This window comes from Gopherus flavomarginatus, chromosome 1 (assembly GCF_025201925.1).
Source record: "Gopherus flavomarginatus isolate rGopFla2 chromosome 1, rGopFla2.mat.asm, whole genome shotgun sequence".
Taxonomy (NCBI): Eukaryota; Metazoa; Chordata; order Testudines; family Testudinidae; genus Gopherus; species Gopherus flavomarginatus.
Genome location: NC_066617.1, coordinates 209,699,646 through 209,711,728, shown reverse-complemented (window position 1 = coordinate 209,711,728; position 12,083 = coordinate 209,699,646). Strand labels below are relative to the sequence as shown.

General features: G+C 42.2%; 2 protein-coding genes across 6 annotated transcripts in view; both read right to left on the bottom strand.

Annotated features, from left to right (window-relative positions):
- Positions 1-12,083, bottom strand: part of PDE9A (phosphodiesterase 9A) — a 91,752-nt gene that overhangs the window by 19,643 nt on the left and 60,026 nt on the right. For all 5 annotated transcript variants that reach the window (XM_050936611.1, XM_050936610.1, XM_050936612.1 and 2 more), the window contains 3 exons: positions 11,074-11,155; positions 6,597-6,671; positions 18-104 (listed from right to left, as the gene is read on the bottom strand). In XM_050936611.1, coding sequence (XP_050792568.1) covers positions 18-104; positions 6,597-6,671; positions 11,074-11,155 — 244 coding nt within the window. The remainder of the gene's footprint in view (positions 1-17; positions 105-6,596; positions 6,672-11,073; positions 11,156-12,083) is intronic.
- Positions 1-12,083, bottom strand: part of PKNOX1 (PBX/knotted 1 homeobox 1) — a 284,239-nt gene that overhangs the window by 221,027 nt on the left and 51,129 nt on the right. The gene's annotated exons all lie outside the window — the stretch shown is intronic.

The following is a 12,083-nucleotide window of genomic DNA, read 5'->3' as shown; positions in this document are numbered from 1 at the left end:
TTTAAAGAAATACTTACCAACCATCTCTTCAGTGTGATGGGGTTGATATTAAAGTCTTTCACCAATCCGAGATCATGGTACATATGTTCCAAACAACTCAGCATCTGTAAGATGAATAGACAGGATATTGTTTTAATCACTGTTGTTTATAAAGCACAAAGTACAATGTAATGTAAATCTTCACATTACAAACACTAATGTCTAATGGAGCCCTACTGTTAATCATGAAACAAAGCTGTTCAAAGATTGCAAGATCAAAACCAGTTCACTAAGGACCAGATCCAAAGCCCACTGAAGACAAAATACAACCTTCTATTGACTTCAATATGATTTGGATTGGGCCCTAATTCATCCCAGAGCTCCTTAGTGATCATTGCTCATGAAAATCAAAACTATATCACCTCATGAAGAAGTAATTTGGTTTTGCTAATGGAACTGGTTTGTGGGCCTGATTCAGAGCCCATTGAAGTCAATGATGGCCTTTCCATTGACTTCAATGGACTTTGTATTAGGACCCAACTGCATAGAAATATGACAACAGAAGAAAAGAGTGGCTGGAGGTAGAGTGCATTCTAGATAAGTGGGCACATCTAGTTCATGTGTGACTTCCTGGAATTTTTTACAAATCAAGTATCCTCAATAGACTAAACAGATAAAAAAAACCCCTTAGACTGTAAAATTACAAAATTACAGCAGGTTTGTGCATATTCCCTTCCATAACTGTGTATCTATGAATACTAAAAAGCAAAGGCAAAATATTGTTTAAGAGAACAGCATAGACATTCATTTGTGTTTTCAGAACAGAACACAACTAGATCAGCTATGCCTTGCAAGTCTAGATTTTGTTGTGTCTGGAAATATTATAGAAAATAACTTATTTATATGCTACTTAGGTCTTGGTGTAAGACTACCTGACCCAGTTTTTGCATCTCAATTATAGTGACACTGGAATAATGTTATAAATATGTCGTAAGAGATATTTGAATTTTAAGGCCCTATTTTTTAGGCATGCATAGCTTCCCGGAAAAATTGCTTTAGTGAAATTTCCTATGTTTGTCAGCTCATATTTAATTTAATAACATGTTTAGTAAAATTCCATTATGGCTGGCTTTGGGTCGTTCCAATGTGAATAAAAAAGGTTTCCTCGCAAAACTGCAAGAAAAATCTCAGAAGACTGATGGGTGCTCAGATAATACCATCACAATTTTGCTTTACAGCATTATGCTTGGTTCCCTGGCACCCAAGGCCAGAACATATTGTTTGATACATTAAAAAACAAACAAACAAAACAAAGCCTGTTACTGAAACAAAGATTTAAGCCTGGTCTACACTGAAAAGTTGAACTGGTATAATTTTGTCAGTTAAGGTTGTGATTTATTACCAAAATAGTTATACCTGTACAGCTGCTAGTGTAGATGCAGTTATAATGGTATAAAGTGCCAGTGCAGCTTATTTCCCTTCCCATACTGGTATAGCTATACCAGCATAAATCATCAATATGACTGCACTCATGCTAGGATTTTAGTTAACAAGGTAGAACATTTTATGTGAAGACGAGAGCATGTTGTGAAAGCCAAGACTATAACAGGGTTCAAAAAAGAACTAGGTAAGTTTGTGGAGGATAGGTCCATCAATGGCTATTAGCCAGGATGGGCGGGGCTGCCCAGAGGATTTAGGGGGCCTGGGGAAAAGCAGGGGAGCTGCAGTGCTTGTACTCACCTGGTGGCGGTCCAGGTCTTCAGCTGCGCTGAAGGGCCCCCCGCCATCAAAATACCATCAAAGACCCGGACCGCCGCTGGGTCAGGGCTCGCGGGGCCCCTGCGGGGCCCGGGGCAAATTTCCCCACTTGCCACCCCCTCTGGACAGCCCTGGGATGGTGTCCCTAGCCTCTGTTTGCCAAAAGCTGGGAACAGGCGACAGGGGATAGTTCATTTGATGATTACCTGTTCTGTTCATTCACTCTGGGACAACTGGCATTGGCCACCATCAGAAGACAGGATACTGGGTCAGATGGACCTTTGGTCTGACCCAGTATGGCCGTTCTTATGTTCTTAAGAAATTGAAAGCAGGGCATCATTATCAGTAGAACTTGAGTCAGAGGGCCCATGTTCCCTGGAGGTACTGTTATAGATGAGACACCAGTAGAACAGACAATGCAGGGAGGTTGGTTGGAACCTCCTCAGCCGCATGGACAGAGCAGGACACAAGGTTTAATAAAGTTCAATTTATTCAACTTGACCTGCATTCCACTTCACTTTTTGCTAATGAAACAAGCAGCATACTTCACATTTTCTGAGCTTTATTTTCCTTAATGATTTAACTGCATCTAGTGCAACTATTTAGCAGGCATATATTTGGATCTTGGCAAATTAAATCTTTTGGTTCAGTACAGGATCCCAGTCGTTTATAATAAAATAAGGGAAATCTGATGCAAAATGACAACATTATGGTTGAAATTCTGCAGATACAAAATTCAGAAAATTCAAACTTTTAGTATTGACAGAAAAATTTTAATTTATAAATACTACACATCTATTATATATTTTATATCTGGCTGTCACAGTTTGGGCCTGGATGATGACATTATGGAGATGCTACACAACTAGTCCCAACCCCTGCTTAACCAATTTGCCAGTTTACAGGTTATTATAATTGGGCCAGATTTTCAAGTGCTCAGCTTCAGTTGAGGCACCTAAATGAAGTGGCAAGATCTGCAAATATAGACCCAGAAGCTCCATTAAGGTTAATGAGAAGCTCCCTTGAGGAGGTGCTGGATGATGAGTACTTTTGAAAAGCTGGCACATTATTCATGTTCAATTACTCATTGTGATAGCACCCGGAGGCCAAATATGGATCAGAGCTCCACTGTACAAGGGACTGTACACAGATGTAGACACACACCTTATCCTGAAGAGTTTACAGTCTAAGGCCCTGATTCTACTAGCTGGTGATCGGTGGGTGGAGTGGCGGAAGGGACACAGTGATGCTGACACAGAGCCCCATTTAACTCATTGAGCACAGGGGTTTGTCAGCATGGAATAGCTTGCAGGACTGGGATCAAAGAAGAAAAGTGGCAAACAAAATGTGGGGGAGAAGGAAATACTAAAATACAGCGTTGACTAGTCTTTGTGATTTTATAGTGAGTCTCACAATATTTGGAGTTTTTCTTAAAGCCCCAGCCCCTGGAATCAGGTGAAAACATGAGAACCTTGGGGATGGCAGTTAAGCCAGAAGGAAAATAACATCCCTCCTCCTCCATTTATTAATTTAAAAATCTCATGATTTGGGAGGGCGTTATGATTTTTGAACATTTGGGGTTGACAACACTGAAAACATATACAATTTTCACATATGATTTGTTAATGTAAGCTTCTTTCCTTCCTTTCCTTCCCTTCAGGGATGAGCTTAGGCATCATCTATTGGCAGATACATTGTCAGCAATGTGGAAGAGGTGGCTTTTGAGGAGAGATTTGAAAAAGATACTGACCTTTATGGACCAGTTCAAGGATGTAAGGAGTAACGTGGGCTTAAAAATATATATGCAGCATAGTACCCCTCTCCAAAGACATGAGCATTAAAGGCTTGGAGTGAGGAGCCATTCTGGTTCCTCTCAATCTCCATGGGGAAGCTCCTTGTGAGGTATTTACAGCCCTATGGCTGCAATAACTTCTGATAGTCTGCTAGCCCTGTCTGGGGAGAGACGGGGCAACAGATTCACAGAGATACTCAGTGTGGGCAGGAAGTCAATTTATGAGTGCGCCCTATCTCCTGAGCAGCTCCATACATCCAAACAGAAAGTGGTCACCTCGTTTCTTTGTCCTCCTTCTGCATGTAGCTCGACTGTACTCAGGATTGATCTGGTAAGCTGCTTTAGAAGGGAACAAGGAACTAACACCCCACTTACTACTGCATAAGAGAAGGTTAGGTTTTAGCCCCACTGGACAAAATATGATTATAGTGTCATATATTCCTCAGGGAGCAAGAGATTCTCCAGGTGGGCTGATGAAATACTATACACCAAACCATTACATTATTGCCTTACGCACTGGTTACATTCTAGCATAGTGATTTATAACCCACTTGCTCAAAATCAGGCACATAAACCACCACTTACTGTTAAGTAAGTGTTAACATAATTGAAATCGTTCATGTAAACATAAACAGAGTCAAAAGGGTGAAAATGTCAACAGACATTACCATATGGTATTGTGCTCACAGTGGTTTGTGTGATTGTTTCTGAGCCTAAATCCCACATATGGTATGTTCCTAATCTCCATATCCTCATGCTATCAGTGTGCATGCCACAATGTAATGGTTCCCATTACGATGAATGAGTTATGCTGTTAAAATACTGTGCTTCAGTGTACAAAAATCCATGGATAATGCTTTTTTCCCTAGTCCTACTCTTTATTAATGGTCTGCTAAACAATCTGCCAACATTTTTATGATCCACCTGGCATGTTGTAATTCTTAGGGCAGTAAAGACATCACAGGCTAGATATTTGAAAGATGGTGGGTAAGTCATTTTGCCTGACTAGTAAATGACTTTGATGCTTAACTATAGGTGCCTGGAAAAAAAATAACCATAAAGAATCTCCCTCAAACAGGCAAGAAGCGTGTGGTGAAAATTCTGTTACCTTCTATGTGAATGTGCATGGCCATATATTCGAACAACCAACAGGAGAATGAACTCTGAACCACATAAAAGTCCTCCAGTTAGTCCTACCAACTGGAAGCATGTTAACAAATAAACTGAATGAAGAACATTATTCATATTGGGTTTTTTTAATCTTTGGAAATTTGCTTAGCCATGGAATATGTTCATCATTTTTGAAGCAGAATGGCTCCTGTTTGCATAACACTTCCCTGAAGATGTAATTTGTGCTGCAAGTTTGCAACTCCACTCTCTCTCCTTTTTTTTGTTGCTATTGTATTGATCTAGGTACGTCCTTCTTCTCCCTTTCCGTGCTATCATTTGTTACATCCACTGGTTGAATCATGTTTCACATTATAACTTTCCACAAAAGGGGCATCCTCTTCCTTTGTGTTTGTACAGCAGTTGGCACAATGGGGCCCCTAGGAGCTTCCAAAACATAGATGATGATGATTAATAATTAATAAATAATAATATGCTGTGCACTTAGATTTGCATCTCCTCTGAATGTATTGCACACTAACATCCCTGTACAGGAGCATACAAATAAATGTCTGCACCCAGGCCCTGATTCAGCACAGCACCTAAATTACTTGTTTAATATTGAGCAGGTAAGTAGTGTCATTGATTTCAGTGGGATTGATCACTTGCCTAAAGTTAAGCATGTATTTAAGTGCTTTGCTGAATAGGCATAGACTCACTCATACTAGATGACATGAAAAAACACTGGCTGGCATTAACTTTGTTGCACTTGTCCTTGAATGACATTACCAATATTTGGACTATGAAGAAACAAACAAGGAATTCTATAATAAGGACAATCAATTTGGCACCTTTAGGGAGCAAAAATTATTGCACTCCAAAATGATTCACTCAGTAAAGAATTAGATTTCAGGCATATTACCCAGATCCACCAATTCCGTGTTTAAAACAGCAAATTTCAACTTAAAACCTGAGGTAAGGTAAGAGGATCTGAAAAGGAAAAAACAAAACTTTCTTGAATGGATATTTTTGGCCTCATCTACCTTTGGGAATAGCACTGATCCAGCAATTGGTGTGGCTAGCCAGGTGTTGACCTCTAAGGATATGTCTACACTGCAATTAGATGCTCATGCCTGGCCAGTGCCAGCTGACTTGGGCTCAGAGGGCTCAGGGTAAGGGGCTGTTTAATTGCAATGTAGACATTTGGGCTTAGGCTGGAGCTTGAGCTCTGGGACCCTCCCACCTTGCTGAGTCCTAGAGCCTGGGCTCATGCCCGAGGCTGAATGCGTACACCTCAATTAAACAGTCCCTGAGCCCTATGAGCCTGAGTCAGCTGGCATGGGACAACCCTGGGTTTTTAATTGCATAGACATACTCAAAGGCTATGTCTTCATTGCAAAAAAGGTATGTTTATCTTGCTGTAAAATCCTAGTGGAGTGAAGGCACAGGTAGTGTTTACCTCTGTCTAGCTAGGTGAGGTCATCCCTATGCCCTCCACCTGGGGTTTATCTTGACTAACTGCATGAAGGTAAGAACTATGTTGCCTTGTCTCCACTAGGATTATAGCTAGCTCGAGTTAGCTATCGCCATGTAAAAACACCCCCTTTTAAGCAGTGAAGGCATAGCCTTAGTGTAGAGAATGGCATGCAGGGGTTTGTACCGACTGAGCAAACGAGGCGCACCCTTACTTGTAAGTGGCATAAAGCACGATGAGCTCAGACAGTGCAATCCCTTGCATGTTCATTTCTACTCTTTGGGGTCAGCACCCAGGTGGCCTCATTGACTTCTGGCTGCCAGTCGATGAACAGAGGGTATTCCTGAGTGTAGGCCAGATCTTTCTTCCGCATTGCCTTCACTAGGCTTCCATTGCTAGATACTGAAGATGGCTTTCCTGACTGTCTCAGTGCTGTCATGGGAGAAGCCACAAGTACCACAACTTGTTTACTCATTGCCTCATTACCTCATTGGGCTCCCACAGCCAGACGTCAAATGTTGGTTTCCGAAGTGCTTCTATGGTCTCCTGAGACAGCATGTACTGTGGACAAAAAGACAGTGTCTATTATTAACCACTACTGTGTTCCCCTCATGTCTTTGTGGGAGCTGTGTTCTGCCCTCATCAGAAGTTCTCCAGCATACCATTAATTAATTTTCCAAAATGTAGTGCCTCAGCCGTGGTTTGGTAAAATGCATCGTCTCTTGTTGGTTTTAATCTTAAATTCTTCATATTTTGGGGGATGAAATATTTAACTGCAGGTGATTTATATTGTTATTTTGAACAGCTGTTTTTCTCAAGGGTTCCCACATTTCAATCAGATGCCAGGCAGCAAAGCGGTTGCTTATTGTGTACTCAGAGCTCCAAAACAAAATCCAACTCAACCTCCAGCAGGACTTAAAGTGTGCCGGGCTGGCACAGGACACAGACCCTGGAAAGAACATTTCTAAAAAGCAAGCTGGGTCACCCAGGGTGCACATTTTTAGTACCCCTGGGGGTAAAGCCCCTCTGATTACTTGCTTTCCCTGCTTGCCTGCATCCTGCGGAAGTGCAGCCAATCAGAGCTTCTGCAGGAAGCAGGCAAGGCTCTTTCCCCCTCCCCTCAGGAGCTGACACTGTTCTCACAGAAGGGGAAGGGAGGAGGGAGTAGAAGGAGACCAGCAGCTCAGGGCTGGTGGTCGTGGTGGTGGGGCTGGGGAGACAGGATTGATTTGGAGGTTGGGGGCAGGGGACGGGCAGATGTGAAGGGGATCACAGACCTCTCCCCCACACACACATTTTTTTCACAGCACTTTAAGCATTTGACCCTGTCAGGGTTCCTTCCCCACTCTGAACTCTAGGGTTTAGATGTGGGGACCTGCATGAAAGCCCCCTAAGGTTATTTCTACCAACTTAGGTTAAAACCTAGTACTCTGCCATCACCAAGTGATTTAACAAGAAACCAGGAAAGGACCACTTGGAGTTCCTTTTCCCCCAAAATATCCTCCCAAGCCCTTACACCTCCTTTCCTGGAGAGGCTTGAAAATAATATCCTAACCAATTGGTTACAAAGTGATCAAAGACCCAAACCCCTGGGTCTTTGGACAATGGAAAAAAATCAGTCAGGTTCTTAAAAGAAGGATTTTATTAAAAAGAAAATGTAAAAATCATCTCTGTAAAATCAGAATGGAAAATAACTTTACAGGGTAATCAGATTCAAAGAGCCCAGAAGAACCCCCTCTAGCCTTAGTTTCAAAGTTACAACAAAACAAGGATAAACCTCCTTCTAGCCACGGGCGGCTTTATGTTTTTTGCCGCTCCAAGCATGGCATTCAGGCGGCCTTCGGCGGCATGCCTGTGGGCAGTCTGCTGGTGACACAGATTTGGCGGTGTTTCGGCAGGTGATCTACCGCTCTCGCGCTTTCATCGTACCTTCAGCCAAATAGCTGCCGAATCCGCGGGACTGGTGGACCTCCCGCAGGCATGCTGCTGAAGGCTGCCTGACTGCCACTCTCACAGTGACCGGCAGGCCACCCCCCGTGGCTTGCCACCCCAGGCACGCGCTTGCTGCGCTGGTTCCTGAAGCCTCTAGCAAAGGTAAAATTCACAAGTTGAGAAAACAAAGATAAACTAACACGCCTTGCCTGGCTGTTACTTACAAGTCTGAAATATGAGAGACTTGTTCAGAAAGATTTGGAGAACATGGATTGATGTCTGGTCCCTCTTAGTCCCAAGAGCGAACAACAACAAAACAAAGAGCACAAACAAAAGCCTACCCCCCTCCTCACAAGATTTGAAAGTATCTGGTCCCTTATTGGTCCTTTGGGTCATGTGTCAGCCAGATTACTTGAGCATCTTCACCCTGGCCAGGAGAGATTTTATAGTATTGTATACAGGAGGGTTGTTACCCTTCCCTTTATAGTTATGACAGTTATGGGTTGTTACTGGATTGGTAACAATTGCCGGCAATTTGTAAAAAATTCTAGAGTATTAGGAGATGTGTAAGGTATCTAACAACCACTACTGAACTGTGTTTTTGAGACAATGTGATCAAAATATTCTTGGAATATGTCAACCTAGTAGCTTAATTGGTCCACTTACCATAGTTGGCTGTAATTAGTTTTGGTATACTATACTGAGAATATAAATGAAATTATCTGGGCCACTACATTGTTATTTAATTCAAGCAAGAATTACATTTGAGGATTAATTCTCCATCTCCGGAAGGCAGTAATCTTGTGTTTGCATGATACTTTATTTGTACTATAGAGTTTTGCTAGACAGCTTTAAATTAGCAATATTGATGTATTAATTAATAACAGCATTGTAATTACCAAATCTGTTTCAAGCGACATGCCTGAGGTCACACAAATCCAGTATTTAAAGCCATAACAAATGTCACACACAGAGCAAACAAAACCTAAACTTCTCCTAAAACCATACCGTTAAAAGCCTTTGGCTCTAGGCAGAAAGGAACAACATCTTACCACTGTGTTCAGTTAGTGCAGCTCTCAACAGTAATGGTTAATCTCAGAAGACAAGCATTCTAGCAGTGGGTAAAAAGTTAATGTATTGTTGCCATCTACATATCGTGGAACAAAGGAATGTAGAGCAGTTTGAAAAAGCATGTGTTAGTGGTGTCAACAACACATATACATTTAAGCAAAGCCAACATGGAAATGACATTTTATAGCTCATTAAATCCATTTTCAAGAGACAGATGCCAGGACTACATAAATTACTTTAACTGAAAAATAATTCACTGAGAGGAAAAAAAAGTAGACGCGCCATTACAGAATAGAGAATAAAGTTATAGACTATAATAAATCTTGCTCTGAGCCTGCAGACTAAGTATCATTAGATAAAACAGAACACTAAATGTTCAACAAATTTCAGGAATCCAGTAACATTTTCAGCATTAATGAGATTCTGAATATTAAAGGTCATTGAGGGTCGGATTTCAAACCCATTGAAATCAATGGGAGTGTCATGGTACAATTCCCCACTCTGAACCTTAGCGTCCAAAAGATGGGGTACCAGCATGAATTCCTCTAAGCTCAATTACCAGCTTAGAACCTGTAGCGCTGCCACCAACCAGGAATTCCAGTGCCTGGTACACTCTGGTCCCCCCAAGACCTTGCCTGAGGACCCCCAAGACCCAGTCCCTCTGGATCTTAACACAAGGAAAGAAAACCCTTTCCCTCACCATTGCCCCTCCCAGGCTTCCCCTCCCTGGGTTACCCTGGAAGATCACTGTGTGATTCAAACTCCTTGAATCACAAAACAGAGAGGACAATTTACCTTCCTCCCTCCTTCTCTTTCCCCCTCCCAGACTCTTCCTGAGAGAAAGTAATCCTGGCACAGAGAGAAATCAGCCTCTCTCCCCCTCTTCCCTCCTTTCTCCCCACCAGTTCCCTGGTGAATCCAGACCCAGTCCCCTGGGGTCTCACTAGAATAAAAAAAAAATCATGTTCTTAAACAAGAAAAGCTTTTAATTAAAGAAGGAAAAACAGTAAAAATTATCTTTGTAAATTTAAAATGGAATAGGTACAGGGTCTTTCAGCTATAGACACTGGGAACACCCTCCTAGCCTAAGTATACAAGTACAAATTAAAATCTTTTCAGCAAAATACAAATTTGAACTCCTTTTAGCCAAATACACATTTGCAAATAAAGAAAACAAACATAAGCCTAACTCGCTTTATCTATCTAGTACTCACTATTCTGGATCTATAAGAAACTGTATCAGGGAGATTGGAGAGAAACCTGGTTGCACATCTGATCCCTCTGAGCCCCCAGAGTGAACAACCACCAAAATCTAACAGCACAGCACAAAAACTTCCCTCCGTCAAGATTTGAAAGTATCCTGTCCTCTGATTGGTCCTCGGGTCAGGTGACAGCCAGGCTCACTGTTCTTGTTAGCCCTTTCCAGGCAAAAGAGATATGAAGCAGTTTTGTTCTATTAACTCTTACTTATCTGTTTATGACAGGGAGTCTTTCTATTGGCTTCCAGGGTCTTTGGATTAGGCCTTCCATCTACACCAGTGGTTCCCAAAGTGGTGACTGTGGGGGATTTGCTATGGGTCATGTGGGGGTCCATCTCTTGAGCCAAGGCTGGAACATGCTAGAACAGCAATCCGGTATTTTTGCTGCATGGAGGAGGCTATTTTGTACTCAAAATGACATCCTCAGCACAGCATGACTTTTCGCACACTGTGCATGAGAGGTCACGCTGGCAGTGGTGTTCCAATACTGGTAGGGTTGTTCCAATAGTACAGGAAATGAAAGGGGTCCCAAACAGTTAGTTAGATGCCAAAGGCGTCCTTGGTGGGAAAAAGTTTGGAAATCAGTGACCTAAACAATTAAGCTATAGGGTGATGGGAAGTCATGCATTGTATTCCAGCTCCTCATGGGAAGGCATGCTCTATAAATTAATAATCTGAAAACAAAGTGCATCTTATGGTACCTTTGGATAGGATGGTACGTCTCTTCGGGGTGTCAACTTCTTGTTTTCATCTAAGAAGCTGTACTTACAGGGACAGCTGGTCCTGCAAATAAAAAATTCAGCCCTCAACACTGGGACAAAAGAGGGTGCATTCTCTTGAGTAGCATTGACTATATTAAAATATCTTGGTATGTGGTCACATAGAGGGTATGTCTACACTGCATCTTAAGCCTGAGTTCTAACTCAGGTTGAGCCCAAGCCCCACTTCCATTCACACACAAATCAGTCTATCTTGGGTTAGCAAGCACTCGATGCCTGGGTTTTAGGACCCACTAGGGCAGGGATTCTCAAACTGGGGGTCAGCCTCCACCCCAAACCCCGCTTTGCATCCAGCATTTATAATGGTGTTAAATATATTAAAAAATGTTTTCATTTATACGGGGGAGGGGTCGCATTCAGAGGCTTTCTGTGTGAAAGGGGTCACCAAGACAAAAGTTTGAGAACCACTGCACTAGGGGGTGACTCCGAGCCCAAGTCCTGCTGGGACTGAGGTTCAAGCCCTGTGATCTTGCAGTGTGGATGAAGCTCAAGCTGCAGATTCAAGTCAGAAGATCTGTGTGGTGCGATGTGGATGTGTTGGCATGGCTGTGAGACCTGGGTCCAGCAATTGTAAACCCAGGTTTACAATGCAGTGTGGAAGCTGAAACGTAGGCTTGGAAACACCAAACCCACAAGCCAAGGTCCCAAAGACCTGGGTTTACAATGTAGTGTAGACATATCCTTAGAGTTACACTGCTTCCCAATCTCTCTTAACAATCTCATTTTCTCTAATCATAAGAAACAGTCAGGGCCAAGTCATTCTTACCCCGTACGAGGCAATATATAATTGAGGCCACCGTAATATCTAAGAAACTCTCCGGAAACAAATATAGGTGTATCTGAAATTCATTCATACTCTTTAATTTAACAATCTTTCCATTCTACTGATTCGATCCATTTATTATCTTTTGTGTAAAATAGTTCTGCTTGAG